Genomic DNA, 15,362 nt, shown 5'->3' on the forward strand with positions numbered 1-15,362 from the left:
TCAGGTAGTGGCCCTGAGCGTCGGCGGCACGTGCAGGCTCCTCTTCGTCAGTTTTCCAAGGTGGCCAGTCGTTCCCCCGCCAGCTGGAGGCGCTCTGTGTTCGAGGCAGTGCACGGCCTGTCACACCCCGGCGTTAAGCCTTCGTGCGCTTGGTGGCTGCAAAGTTCGTCTGGCATGGGCTGAAAAAGGACGTGAGGACTTGGGCTGGTGAGTGCGTGGCTTGTCAGCGGCGCTAAGGTGCAAAGCCGCCACACACGGAAGGCCCCTTTGGAGCGTTTCCTGGTGGCCATGAGAGGAGGTTTGAACCACTTCACATCGACCTGGTTGGTCCATTGCCCTCCTCTCAGGGCTTGTCCTACCTCCTCACCATGGTGGACAGGACGACCCGTTGGCCGGAGGCGGTCCCGCTCGTTTCGTTCGACGTCGGCCGCGGACGTTTGCCCGGGCCTTCAACGTGGGTGTGTCGTTGTTGGCACCCCGTCGGACATTTCCTCAGAACACGGGCCTAAAGTAGACCTGCAGTGCTCTACGCTGAGATGGTCTACGGGCAGCCGGTGAGAGTTCCAGGGATTTCCTCCCTAAAGCATCGGCTCCCTGGTCGGCGACTGTCCCAGCGGGCTTTCCTGCAGACGCCGCTGAGGCCTTTGCTCCGATCCCTACTACTCAGCACGGTACTAACGGTGTCCCAGGTTCCCGCAGAGCTCCGCTCGGCGGAGCACGTGTTCAATCCGGCACGATGCGCACAGAGGCCCCCTGCAGCCCCCTTATGATGGGCCTTTCCGGGTCTTGGAGCACGGGGGAGCAAGCACCTGGTGGTCCGACCTGGGTGGCAAGGGCCCCGAGCACGTCTCGGTGGACCGGGTTGAAGGCTTGCTCACTGGACTTGGACCAGCCTGTGGTGCTGGCCGTCGACCTCGGTCCCTGCTCCGGGGCCGCCCCCCGGCCTCGTCCCCTGTCCGGCTTTCAAGACCTGTTGTTCCCGGTCCTCCCCTTCCGGGGGCCACACAAGCGGAAGTCACTTTCCGACTCCCCGTGCTCAGGATTCGTGGGGGTCGGCGTTGCCTCTCCTCCCGCCATGCTGATTTTGTTTATGTGTGAATTCTGTGGGGGGCTTGTGTGGTGACACCATGTGGGACCATAATTCACCTTGCTTATTGTATTGCCACACGGACCCTTTAGTGGGGAACACCTGTAGCTTTAGCTGCCATTCCTGCTAGCTCATCAGGCAGAGCAGTGCATGTGTTAACCTCTCTGATATTAATGGATAATAAAGATTGGAACTCTTTCCACGGCACTACAAGTGTCTCTTTATTGGTCCTGCTTGGTTAAACTGTTAGCTGCTGCACTTTAAGTCAGTGTTTCAATTGATTTACAGGATAAATAATGTGTTTTTTAGCTTGTTCATTGTTTTAAGTTTCCATTACTAACAATTCCAACATGCATGGTTAAATCAGCCTCAGACGAGTAATGTGCAGGAAGCTGTGTGGATTGGTCATTGGGCAAAAAAGTATAATTTTCTTCTATTGATATTTGTTTTATATTAACTGGAAGGTAGTATGATTGGTAGAACATTGTAACATTTGGTTGAAAATGTGGAAGTTTGGTTGTCATTCAGTTGGTCGGGGTAAGAATGGGGGGTTAATGCTGTTTCTTTCAGACAGAAGGAGTTGATCCGTCTTTCTGTTCAAAGAAACTTAGTCAAGTGTGTGGGATGTTCCAGATATATGAACTGATATCAGTACAGTCTGTCAGACGTCAAGTAGTGAATGTGCAGCCCAACCTTGTACATGCTTTTTTAAGAATGCAAACTGATATGACTGAGAAGTAGAGGGAATTTTTGTCGATGTACTTTTCACATTGTTATGTATGGGAGCTGTACTACAGCACACACACTCACACATATACGTATACACAGTATATACATTAGGGGTTTTGGTGATATATCGGTACGTTAAAGGTTAATATTATGTAAATATTCACATATAATGTTGTGTAAATTCTTACATTCAAATGTGTGATTTTATTGGCAAAAAGAGACACTGACGCACAATAAACAAAGTGTTTTGGACTGAAAGCATTGTTGTTCTATATGTATATAAACATATACATATGATTATATTCATAAGTTTATGTATGTGTTAATATGTGCCAGCTAAATAAATACATTTAGCAGAGCAGTGTTTATATCCCTCCAATATACACTTACAATTAAAGTAATGATCATTTCTTCAAGTACAATTTGAAACAAGTTTGGTCGATTCGTTCCCTCTTTATTGACAATCGTGGAACATCTGCCACAATAAACATTTTAAGATTGTCAAACTGTACATGGAGAAGCACAAATAAAAATGTATGCTTTAAATTGCACTTGTGTTGGGAAAAATGTATCAACTTGATATTCTTATCTTAAATCAAATATTTTCATCCAAGTTTTTAGGGGGGGGATGTATACAGCTTTGCTAGATTGGAATGATCTCACAACATGAGAACTGAAATTGCTTGGGCGATTAATGCTGTAAAATCTTTGAGTAGTAATCTTTATGAATTGCCGCTTCAAACATAGTGTAAGCATTCTGGTAAGCTTATGTCCACGTGAGTTTCATCTCAGGCCACAGTGAAGAACAAAAGTTCCTTAAAAAACATAAAAAATGATGAATGACACCATCCAGTGGTTTTCCGTACAAGTTATCTGTATATGCCAATGGGAATGGCAAGATTTGGCTCTGATTTGGATGATTTATTTACAAAAGGTGCACAGCTGCTTTGAGACTATGTACATTTAACAGCTTAAATAATAACAGAAGCTTATTTAAACATAGCAGCAAAAACACTTTTCTATTAAAAACACAATCAGATTTAAGATTTTTCCCCTTAAATAAAAAATGTATTTTGAAGGTTTAACATTCAGTTGAAAAGAGATTGATATACTTCTCAACATGACCTCTGTGCACAGTGAACATTCATAAACATGCCTGCAGTTTCTCAGAACACCTATCCTCAGCATTATCTGTGCAATTACAGTCTACTACTTTTCCGTGGCCACTCCATACAATTCGTTAATTTTCTCCTGGTACATCTTCACAACAATGGGCCTCCTCAGTTTCATGGTGGGTCCTGCACAGACGAAAATTAGAAAAGAAAGGCAGGTTAATTCTGTTCTGCTCTTAAATCTCAAGGTAGAGGCACAAACATTTGATCCACTGCAGATTTGAAATGTTTTTGGGTGATGTTGGGGAGATATTTTCCAAGGTCCATAGCTTTGACCCCGTTTATCAGTTCATGATAGAACATGATAAGTCCTGAACTTGGCTGCTGTGCTCTCAGTGTTCTGTCTCCCTGTTCCTGCCTGTTGGCGTCAGCTGATAGAGGTGTTATGATTCTATCTTGTTATGCAGCATGTTGATGATTCTCTCTGAACTAGCTAAATACACGGGTCTGGGGTAGAGTTCTTCACATTTTACGTGGCAAATCTCCCGTGAAGTCAGAACCTCTGACTCGTGACTTGTTTTGTGAATTCTCCGGCCGAAGCTCCAAATAAACCATCAGTGTTTGACATCAAAGCTCCTGCTCTCCCCGTATCTCCTTCCTGAGTCGGTGACTCCCACTGCATTGCTACACAGAAGTTTCACCCCACAAAATGAGACATTTAATCACTGTCGAACAACCTTTCGTGGAATGTTGTCTGGCAGACAACACAGTCACAATACTTTCTATTACGACTTGACCTCGATTCCAAGCTGATTGAACCTGGTTGTCGCTGAAGTGAATACTTCCTTGATGACAGTGTTGTTTGCACCTTTGCCCCAGTTTTAATAAAGTAACTCACCCAGTTCTCCTCCACCGATGGAGAAGTCTTGCTCCAGGATGACAAACTTCTGGATCTTCTGGGCGTTGGACGTTGCTCTGGCGTTGACGCGCTCTATGCCCTCCTGAATGGCTGTGTAGATAGCTGGCTCCTTATTGGCTATGATCCCTGACACCGTGGTCGCTGTGACGTCGTGCTGCTGGCAGAAACTCAAGGCCTCGGGGGTCAGTGCGTCTGTGGGATCGCCGTTGTCGTCCACCACACACTGGAAAAAGAGAGGGGTCATTATTGTGTTTGTTTTATGTATTTAACTGTGACCCTGTGCAGGAGTGGAGGCCGGGTTACTTTGAGTGTGACCATGATGGAGAGGAACTTCAGCCTGTCTCCGATCAGCATGGCGTTGCTAATGATGGCCACCTCGGACTTCACTGAGTCCTCGATGAGCACGGGAGGGATGTTCTCTCCTCCGGCGGTGATGATCAGCTCTGGGAACGCAACGTTGTCGTTTAACCATTCAGTTACCAACAAGTTCTTTTGATTGCTTTTAACTTGTGTTGAATCACATTTATAATGTTTTTTTGTCTTTGCGAACACAACGTACCCTTGATCCTTCCTGTGATGAAGAGGAAGTCATTCTTGTCGTGTCTTCCCAGATCTCCAGAGTGCAGCCAGCCGTCCTGGTCAAGGGCCTCTGTTGTTTTGTCCGGCATGTTCAGGTAGCCCATGAACACGTGGCGACCCCAGAAACATATCTCTCCACTCCCGTCCTGATCAGGGTTCTCCAGCTTTGTCTTGGCGCCTGGCATCACCTTTCCACAGCTGGAGAGTCAACAAATAAATAAACAACAAGCTCACCGTGACCAAATGTTGCACTACAACTGCACCCCTACTTTAACTTTTAAGTACATATAAATAATACATTACAATGTACATAATTGATAGAACATTTTTCAGGTCAAAATAAAAGAAAACATGCTCCTTAGTGAATATTTAAACTAGGGCTGTCAAACGATTACAAATTTTAATCAGATTAATCACAGCTTAAAAATTAATTAATCATGATTAATCACCATTCGAACTATGTCCAAAATATGCCATTTATGTATGTATATTATTGTGGGAATGGAAAGATAAATGAAAGAAGGCGGATATATCCATTTCACATACAGTATCTATGTTTATTATAACATTTTTCTGCATGTCAAAATGAAAGACAACCCACACACCTATCAATAATCAAACCATGGGGTCTTAATTCATTACGTGTTGATTTCTATCAACGGGGGAGTACTTCAGGAAAGTCGACAGAGGGGGGGGGGGCGGCGGCGGCGGCTAGTGGAGTACTTCGTGACCACAGAGTGTGAACGTTGTGATCAGCTGTTTTAGCGCAGTTCTCCAGTGAAGGGGGGAGTCTCCCTCCGCAGCCGGTTGGCGTAGTTTTGGCACAGTTCCGTTGTACAGACCGACGTTAACAGCAGCCCTGTCTGTGCACACGGAGACCGACTCTGTCGTCCGGTGATCTAACCGCCTTCTGGAAAAGCTTCACAAGTACGTCGGTACGCAAATGCGCTTTGTGACACAAGTGACGGTGCGCATTTCAGATGACGCACATAACCTGCGTACCAGTTATGTGCACCCCTGTACCAGAGCCATATTATTACTATTATATGGCTCTGCCCTGTACTACAGCAAGAGTATTCTCCGTCGGGACTTCCTGCAACAACACCACGCCGTTATCAAAGATGTTCTATTGAGAAGACGATCACTACGTGACAAAAGTTTTCAAACCCGTGGCTACTGAAATCAATCTTACTAACTGCTGTCTGTGCAATTTACTCCGCGAGTTGGCAGACTTTATTTTGCTTACTTTAACATCATTTTTCATGGTGGGACTAAGCCATTTCTTGGTATGGGTGTAGCCTACCCCAGCCATACCCTGGCACTGCCACTGGTGGCACGTATGGGGCGGGCCATTCTGCACATGCGTTAAATGCGTTAAATATTTTAACGCAATTAATTCAAAAAATTAATTACCGCTGTTAACGCGATCATTTTGACAGCACTAATTTAAACCTGTGGTTCGCAACCTTATTTGGCTTGTGACCTCGTAATTAATTTCTGATTATAACTGCTTATAATAAACATATTGCAAATACTGTAGGAAGGTAGTAGTGAGGAAACATTAATAAACAATACATCTTAAATCCCATCTCATCGGACCCTGGGTCAGGACGTCTTCAACTGACTTGAGCACATAATATTAATTACGCTACTACATGGTTAGGTTTAGAAAAAGATCATGGTATCTTACACAGGTATGTTACGTAACTTTAAGTGGCAATAGATAACACTTTAGCTCTCCCTTGTGATTATGAAGTAAATGTTAATTGCACCAATAAATGGCTGTAAATAAATGACACTATCTGCATTTAGATTAGATGCCTTTAAGCCTTGCTTTCACTATGCAAACGGTCCGTCTCTGGGTCATGATTTCACTTTCACAATTAAAGCCCAAAACATATACACTGCATCATCACCGCTTATCAACAGTAGCAATGTTGTCATGGGGATGAAGGAGGCAAAGCAAGCTCCAACCAACACTGCTTAAGGTAACATCACTTGGAAAAAGAGGTGAGTGAATCTCACAAAGTCTTGTAATATTCTCACATTCATATCAGCATCACATTTGATATACTAGAGTTGTTAGATAATGCTTTGCTGCTGACCTTGCGATGCAGTAGCTGCTGTTAGAAGAGATGGTATGTGGGCCGGAGCTTTCACTCATGCCGTATAACTCCAACAGCGGCATGTTCAGGCTCATGAAGTACTCCAGAGTGTCTTTGGTGACGGGGGCAGCGCCCGTGAAGCAGAGCTTGCAGCGGTCTAAACCCAGCGCTTCACGGACCCTCTTAAAGACCAGATTATTAGCCAGCATGAAGCCCCACGGCACCTGATTCTCCCTATAAGCCAAATACAAAGTCACATGTTCACGTGTTACATATTTGAAGTCATGAATTGTTAGTAATTAAGAACGGCCCATAAAAAAATAGGTAGCAATGTTGAGCTGAAATTGACCCATAACGAAATAACTACAGGATGGATTGCTAAGACATTTTCTACAAACAATTTCCCCCTCAGGATGTTTGATGTGTTGTATCTCCACTTAATATGGTGTAATCATAAGCTCAAAATGTCAAACCACAATCATGCAGAGCTAAAGTCAGCCTCAGCTGCATCAGCTGTTCAGCGTGACCGGTGCTAATTGGCCATTTTATAATGCAAATATGAGGCTGGACTTCCTATTATTTTGCAACCCTAAAAGTCCAAACTGAAAGCCAATTTGCCTGATAATAAAATCAATGACTGCTCTGAAAGTACAAACTCTCATTACAACAAAAAGATACACGTGGCTAATTATTATGCAGAAGGACATCATTGGACCATCCCAGTTATTATAGGCTATATCTATTTCCTAATATTGTGAAGGCATGCTCTGCCAAACTCTTCCTCTGATTAGCTATTGTAACTGTGCCTCACTCCTAATACCTAAACAAAAGAATACAAATATTGCAGCTGCAAAGGTCCGATGACATCATTGTGCGTGATCATTAGCCATGTGCTGCTGTTTGGTGCTAGTGTGTATTTTCTAAGCTATGGGCCATCTGAATAAAAACTATTTGTTACATGAAAAATGGGCTTTCGATCCAATTGGAAATCTTTCAGATCATTTGGATTTCCGAAAAATGGCATGGCACCAATGAAACAATCTTTGCTCGTCCTTACCCGTTCATGACACTGTAGTTGTACTGCAGGCCTATGGACTTGGCCCAGCCTGCCACTGCGCTCCTCATTGGGGATGCCTTGGCACCGGCAGCTTTCATCTTCTCCTGCATCTTCTCCCACACACGAGGAACCCCCAGGAAACAAGTGGGACGAGCCTCCTTCAGTGTGTTCACTAAGGAGCCCTGGGAAAACGGAATGGAGATTATAGTCAAGATAGAAAACCTTCATTATAACTCAATGTTTTATACAGCTCAAGGTTTCCATACCTTGAGAGCATCTGGATCTGCGAAGTATGTTGTCATGGCAAAACAAACACACATCCACATGTCAATTAGCTGGGCTGCCACATGGCTGAGCGGCAGGTAGCTGACCAACACCTCCTCACCGTACTTAAGACCGGCCATGAGAGATGCCGTACGGACTGTCCATGTCAGCTGCAGATTAAAGACAAAGGTAGGAGTCATCAGAGAGTCAGAGACATTTTTCTTTAATTTTCACAAAGCAAACACATTGATGTTTAGAGAGGGGCCACCATTTCTTGTTTGATGCCCTTTTGATGTTTACATTCTCAGGAGCTGCTCTAAATTTCGCAGTAAAAAGGTTGGAATCAATTACTGAATCTATGTATATTACATTTGAAAACCCTCCTGAATACCCTATTGAGGCCGACTGTCTGATGGTATTTGGATGTTTTAGCATTAAATGTTAAAGGGGAAAGGAAACACCATTACAGCTATAATATTCTGGTAGTTTATTCATTTTACAATGGATATTGATCGTAATATTTATTGTATATGATATTACTCGCCAAAAGAAAATTAATTATCCGCCGGCCGGGTGGGGAATTCCGGGACCAGGCCGCCGCCATTAGGGGAGTCCCAAATGGTGACGTCACTGTGTGGGTCCTCGCTCCGGGTATCCATACCGGAAGTCAACACAACGTGGCAGATATGGCAGCGATGGAGGAATTTTGCAATGAGATCGACGTTTTGAACGATGAATTTGACTATTCGTCGGGAGATGAAATTGATGTGGAAGCATCTACAGTTACCAGGCATCCCATGGCCTATGCTTATGAACTGATTCGGTCGAATACTAGAGTGGCATACGATCTGGAATCCGCAGAAAGTACCGACGGTTCTGAACTCGCTGAGTGGGATACCACCAGTTCCAGTACATTATTACATAATATATATATATATATATACATAAATTAATAAGGTCACACTGTGTCAGTAAATACATGTGTGAGCTAGTAATCTGGTTGTGCTGCAATATTTACCTCTCTCTCGGCAGCTGAAGCAGCTCGTTTGGTGGCTCGAACTTCACGTTTGTTGACACTGGTGTCATTGTCTTGCGCGGCCGACGTGCTGGGACGGTCGGTGTTCCCGACTGCATACGATGAGAAATCGAACATTGTGGGAACAGATCCTGGCTTCAAATCCGATGTTTTGTATTGAACCAGGCATCCAGACTCATCAAACCTCATTTTGTGGACATAATCGTCATTTGTAAAGTGTTCGCTGCACACACGTGCGTACTGATTCAGCGGCGGATCGGACCGTTTCATGGAAATAACCCATGCTTTGAGCAGCTTCTCATCCTTTAGTGGCAGCCTATGGAAATGTACTTCTTCCTTCTTTGTATAAAAACCATTTGTGCAGCCTGGGGCAATACAATACGCTCCTGACGACGACCGTTTTCTTTTGTTGGAAACCACTGGTGCATTGCACGCCATGTTGTTTGCAGCTGTATTGAGCTTTGGCCCAGGAAGCCGTACCCACACAGTGACGTCACTGGGAAAGTCCCGGATCGATGGAAGTGCCCAAAGTCATTAGGCGCGTATTTCAAAAAATAAATGTGCGTATCTCGATCGTTTACATTGGAAATAGACTAGATAAATACATTTCCTAATGGGAATATTGTCGCATGGAAAGCAGTTTGAAAAGTGTTTCCATTTCAGCAGTAGCATTGTAGCAGTTTCAGGAGTTCCACATGGCTCTTTATTGAGTATTTACAAGAAGAACCACTAAACTAGATTCTGTTAAAACGATCATGCATCTTCAAAAATGAAAAACAGGTTTGGGAAAATGTTATTCTTCTTAAAGGTGGGGTAGGTAAGTTTCAGAAACTGGCTCGAGTGCACTAAAATTTGAAAGTACACAGCCGAAAAGAATCCGCCCCTTCCTTCAGACTTCCTTACAGAGCACCTCCTCCAACACACATGAACGCGCACATGACGTCAGCAGACTGGTGAAAGTGGCCGCCTGTTGCTGGCGAGTCATTGAAGTACTGATGCAATGCACGCCCAATGAGGGCACGAGATACATTTGTGCGTGCACGAGATGGAAGGCTGACAGACAGGGCGGCAATCCAACGGATTGGTCGTGCTTTTTACAGTATTACGGCTTCCACAGATGACATTTTTTTATGGATTTTTTGTCAAAGCACTTCAGATATTCATTGCTATCGGGATGTTAAGAGCATTCCATGGAATATAACAAAAAGTGTATCTCGAGCCGGTTTCTGAAACTTACCTACCCCACCTTTAATCTGAATATACATCAAAGCCTGCAGTATTCTTTTTAAATGTCTTTCTCTTCCTGACCCAGTAAACCTTTTCACACCACGTTGTCCTCTTTGGCTTTGGGAGATGGTAATGGTCAGTTTTTCACATTTTACAAAACTAAACACTTAATTAGAGAGACATCTAATCTACAATAAAAGTTAAGAAAAATAAAGTAAATGTCTATAACTCACATTGTCATGGCTCAACATGACTCCTTTAGGGTTGCCAGTTGTTCCCGAGGTAAAGATGAGGGTGCAGCACTCATTGGCCCGAAGACTGTCAATCACAGCATCCAGCTGCTCGTCAGGCACGTCTTCTCCCTGCTTCATGAACTCTGCCCACTACACATATGGAGAGATCATGGTGAAAAATGTGTCCAAACCCAGACTAAAATGTAACTGATACTGTGCAGTTTAATACATTTAAGTGAATTATTAAAACATACATTTTAATCATCCTAATTTAGCTTTAAAAATGTAAATGGTGCTACTGTAAGCATCACATACAGTTTACTATCAGATCATTTGTTTTACTTTGTCAATATGTTTGGTGAGGGAACATACTGTATACAGGAAGGGTGCTTTCTGCTGCAGCTCGCCTTTATACTGGACAATTGCTTTCAGATGAGGTAGTTGATCTTTAACCTGTTGAGAAACGTAAATTACACAAAGTCATGTGAGGACAGATTTCTTTCTATCTTCCAAAAGTGAAACATTTTCAAAAGGTCCTGACCTGCAGAATCTTTTCAAGCTGTTTCTGGTTTTCCACAACCAGGATATTAGCCTCACAGCTTTCAGCAACATACTGACAAGCTTCAGGTGAGTTGGTGGTGTAAATCCCAGTTGCCAGACCCCTGTGGCACAAATCAGAGAAAGGAGAGTATTCATCTCTGTTGAAGGCACGCATTATTCACTGTGGAGTTTGCCATTTTTAAACTTAGCTTAACAAGAAAGCCTAGTAAGATAAAACAAATAGTTTTTCAAGGTTGTGTTTGCCAAAATAGGCAGTTTCAGTTAACACTTATACAAGGGTAATTGAAACTTGAAGAATTCTAAAGTTTGTAATAACTACAAATCCAGTCAAAAGCCTGTGATTCGTGCCTTAACTACACAAGTTCAATGTTACTCAACAGCTGGATACAAGATTAACATCAGTACTTGGTTTCCTTAGACTTTAAACTGTTTTGTTCTAAACAGGAGTCGGGAGAGACAAAGAGATGGACTTTGAGATAAGCATGCACAGAGCAAAATGTGCAGTGTCAGGTTGCTGAAGCATCTCTACAAGTCCACATGGGAATGTAGTTCTTTAAATGAGCTCTTACCCGGCAAAAATGCAGCCGACGTTTGAGATGAACCATTCGGCTGAGTTGAATCCCAGGATCCCCACACCATGGTAACGCTCCAGCCCCAACTTAAAGAAGCAACATTGTTTTTTTAGGAGCATGTTTCTTTAATGACGCAGCAGCACTGTGTCTCTATTACTCTTGACCTACATCTAATTTAAAAAGCGACTCTACCTTATGGGACACAAACATGTCCGTGGAACAAGAGATGAAACACAAGCTGTTAATTTCACACGCTCCAGTGTTATTTTTCAGCAGCCTGTTCTCACACAACGCACTATGCGCTGAGAGAGTGGGGGAACTCTGGGGTACTGTTTACAACGCAGGTAAAAACCATAGGTAAAAACGTTATGTGTGCCACACAAATTCCCCTATTTAAACAATGACTTATAGTAGTTTAGTTAATAAATGTAGGGCATACACAGGCTTAAGAGACACAAAAAATGTTATTGTTTTTTTCTTTAATGTATGCATATCATGTCAAACAAACCTTGAGGAAGCTTTTAGCTGCTGCACGGCACTGCTCGTGGTATTGCCTCCACGTCAGGGTCACCCACTGGCCCTCTGTTTTGGAAAGCAAGGCGGGACGATCCCCGTAATTTTCCACCGTCTCCATGAAGAGCTGATGGACGGTAATGGGGGTTTCTGAGGCCGGACCCGAGCCCTCCATCCTCAGCCGCACCGCCTGGTCTCTGCTGGTGCTCCATAGCTGGTCTGCTGGGGCCAGAGCGGTCTGTGCTTTGGCCGTCGACAGAGGAACTGCCCTGGGCTCTTCTGTATTGGGACAACATGGGCAGCCGTGTTTACCCGCCATTTGTTACAGGTTAAATACAGAAGACACCACACCGAGACACAGCCAGCTTCGGAGGAGTCAGGTGAGTGAGAGGACTGCCGACATCTCTGGACTGTGGGCTTTAACTCCTGAGGTGTCAGAGCAACACAATCTGCTAGCTGTGCAGTGGATGAGGAAACACATACCAGATACTCAACAGGATTGTCAAGTCTACCTACCAATTCAGTTTGTGGAGAGGAAGTTTGGCAAGAGCATCAAATAACACAGACATAATAGGCCTACCAGCCGCGGTGCCAGGATTTCAATTGTGGGTGGGCCAATGTAATTTCGGCTGGCCTGTTCAAATGTTTTCTCGCGATTTTTGTTAATAATCTAATAAAAATAGGTTATGCCTAGAATGACATTCGTGTTTACTGAGAGCATAGTCGATGTGTTTCCAGTCCCTGTAACCATGGAGACTGAATAGGCTTGTTTGAGACACATTGCGGCTCGCCTCGAAAGTAGACGAGAGTAGACGATCGCAGCTGGGGGAGGTCTCAAAAAGCTCGCCTGAAGTCGGACAGCTCGGAGACGGCTTCTTCATCTTCTTCTTCTTCTCTCGGTTTTTTGGCGGATTGCAAACAACTTTAAGGTGCATACCGCCACCTCCGGAGTCGGCTTGACTCGGTTTGCATTTATAAAGAATGCACAAATGTGTTTAATCGTTAATGTCAGATATGTACTAAGTAAATACATTTGTTCCTGCTCAAGATTAGATTCAACTTTATTGTTATTGCACATATTACAGGTACTGAGAGAACGAAATGCAGTTTAGCTTCTCAGGTGCAACAAGCAGTGAAGTGGAAAGTAATGTACACAATCTACAGAATAACATATAGAATGAATTGAATGATGAATAGACAATGGGGTATGAATACACTAGATATCAGCCTGTGAGCAGTATGAACAGTGTGTATGAATATGCTAAGATATATAAAGTATGAAAACGGTAAGCAGTATAGTATAAAATATATAGATATTAATTGCATGATGATAAACATTGTGGAACAATGATGAAAAATGGGAATGGATGTGGCGACGTAAAACTGACACAAAACAACAACAAACTTTTGCCAGCCAATTGGAGAGTTTCATCAGCAGCACGTGGTAAAAACCACCAATGAGCGCTCAGCTCGAGATACCAGCGAGCCGTTTCCCATCAAGCATTTCGCTTCCGCAGCTCGTGGAGAGCAACTGCGCCAACTCGCCTCGCCTCGCTCTCAAGGCTGCGGGCGTTTTTGTCCCGCGAGATTTCAAAGTCTCATGTGGGCGAGCCTCCAGAGCAAGTCGGACAAAATGACTAACCATCATGCAACGCACTAGCAAGACGTTGATCGCAACTGCGCAGGTCTGCGCAGGTCTTGCTTGTCTCAAACAAGCCTAATGTATCTTCTCCGCCGGCCCCGCCTCTCTCTGAGAGGCGAAGTCCCGCCCATCTACTTCCGACCCATGGGACCTTATTTCGGAAAAATCATGAATTGAAGTCAATGGGGAGAGAAAAATTATTTTTCGATCCCGTTTGAATTGTCAATCTTAAAAAAGAATTTCCATTTCAAAAAGTCACAGTTTGTCGTAAAACTGACTATGAAAAATACGCAACTAGAAAGACTACAAATCCCAGAATCCCGGTCCCGCATGCTGGCTCTTACAGAACCGACTAACTCCCCTTTTGTGTATGTACAGCTCTCAACCTCTCAACATGCCCAGACTTGTAGTGATTTTCACCTCGTTTAATACTTTTCACCTCATTCTGACAGGAAGAAGTGAAATGTGCCAACGTGACGGCCGTCTTGGTGTGTGTGGTGCGAGACGGGAGATGTAGTTCATTGAGCGGTTTCACACACAAAACAAAAAGTGACGCTTCGCAGTTTCACGACACTTTTTTTTTTTTTTACTTGCAAAATTATGTGTAATTCATGGCACGATTCAAACGGGATCGAAAGATAATCTTTCTCTCCCCATTGACTTCAATACATAATTGTTCCGAAATAAGGTCCCATGGAGCTCCCCCTGAAAGGGAGGGACTTCGACTCTCTATGCCGGCACATTTTACAAAACACACTGTCCTTGCTAATGCTATACTCCAAGGATGTGTACTTGGCATACCAGTGGGCAGCGAAGCTCCTTTTCTTTTGTCCGAAAAGTGTTTGAGGGTAGGCTACTTTATGAGCTTTGGCCGTGTAGCCGCCGGGTCATCTATAGCTGATAGGTCCGGCAATAGGATGCTATTTTATGTTATCCTGCAACGGTTGCTACGTCCCCCAGAGGGACTGAGCTCAGCGGGGGCACAAGTCAACATTAAACACACTATCGTCGCTCTGAGGCGGGCAACTATAACAAAATGAACATATTTGACCGTGATTTAATTGTAATACACGTTTCAAAATGACGCCGAAGTAACAACATACTGATACCGGTTAGTAAAAACCATGAATTAATGCTTTGACAAGTCTGCAGACAAGATGGCAGGCGAAACACCTTTTAAAATGCGTGTTGTCTAAATGGAGATCGGCTTGGAGCTTAAATACAATGTTTTTTTCTGTTGACATTATTTGTAGAATGTAAGAGGATAATTTCTCAGTTTTTTTTTCTTGTTGATGTTAGCTAACTCTGAAGCGCAGTCATCTTTTCTGATTCGATTCCTCCTGCTGCCGATGATCCGCAGCGTCCTCACCAACATGCATGAGATGGAGAAGTTACTGCACAAGACCGAGGACATCAGCTGGACGGTGGTTCGCCCGCCTGGTCTGAAGAACCTGCAGGCTTCAGGTAAAAGCAAACAGGCAGTATAGACCAAAGAGACACAGACTGCGTTCTCACCGGATGCGGCTCTAAACGCTCGAGTTTCACCGCGGCTGTCAGCTGTATTTATGTGGGTCATATAGAAAAGGTGGAAGTGCTGTCACTTACTTTTGCAGACACCAAAATACATGATGTTGACCTAATACTCACATTCATTATATATGTTGAATAAATAGAGATTGTCTTTGCAATGGTACTAAATACAAAATAAATAAAAAATGGTTTTATA

The 15,362-nt window shown here is 43.8% G+C and overlaps 1 protein-coding gene across 1 annotated transcript; it reads right to left on the reverse strand.

The window, feature by feature from the left end:
- Positions 1–2,967: 2,967 nt before the first annotated feature.
- LOC117452285 (long-chain-fatty-acid--CoA ligase ACSBG2-like) lies at positions 2,968–12,736 on the reverse strand. Its single transcript, XM_034090805.2, has 12 exons — positions 11,990–12,736; positions 11,479–11,567; positions 10,890–11,010; positions 10,721–10,801; positions 10,349–10,498; positions 7,855–8,022; positions 7,589–7,770; positions 6,532–6,765; positions 4,407–4,624; positions 4,151–4,290; positions 3,827–4,070; positions 2,968–3,114 (listed from the first exon to the last, which is right to left on the reverse strand). Exons 1-12 carry the CDS (start codon positions 12,311–12,313, stop codon positions 3,026–3,028), a joined length of 2,040 nt encoding a protein of 679 aa, XP_033946696.1. The 5' UTR covers positions 12,314–12,736; the 3' UTR covers positions 2,968–3,025.
- Positions 12,737–15,362: the final 2,626 nt, after the last annotated feature.

Source organism: Pseudochaenichthys georgianus, chromosome 9, assembly GCF_902827115.2.
Source record: "Pseudochaenichthys georgianus chromosome 9, fPseGeo1.2, whole genome shotgun sequence".
Taxonomy (NCBI): Eukaryota; Metazoa; Chordata; class Actinopteri; order Perciformes; family Channichthyidae; genus Pseudochaenichthys; species Pseudochaenichthys georgianus.

Coding starts and splice junctions, on each gene's coding strand:
- LOC117452285 (XM_034090805.2), bottom strand. CDS start 12,313: ATGGCGGGTAAACACGGCTGCCCATGTTGTCCCAATACAGAAGAGCCC. Junction 8,023..10,348: donor TCATGTTGAGCCATGACAAT/GTGAGTTATAGA, acceptor TTTAATCTGCAG/CTGACATGGACAGTCCGTAC. Junction 4,625..6,531: donor AGCAGCTACTGCATCGCAAG/GTCAGCAGCAAA, acceptor TTGACTCTCCAG/CTGTGGAAAGGTGATGCCAG.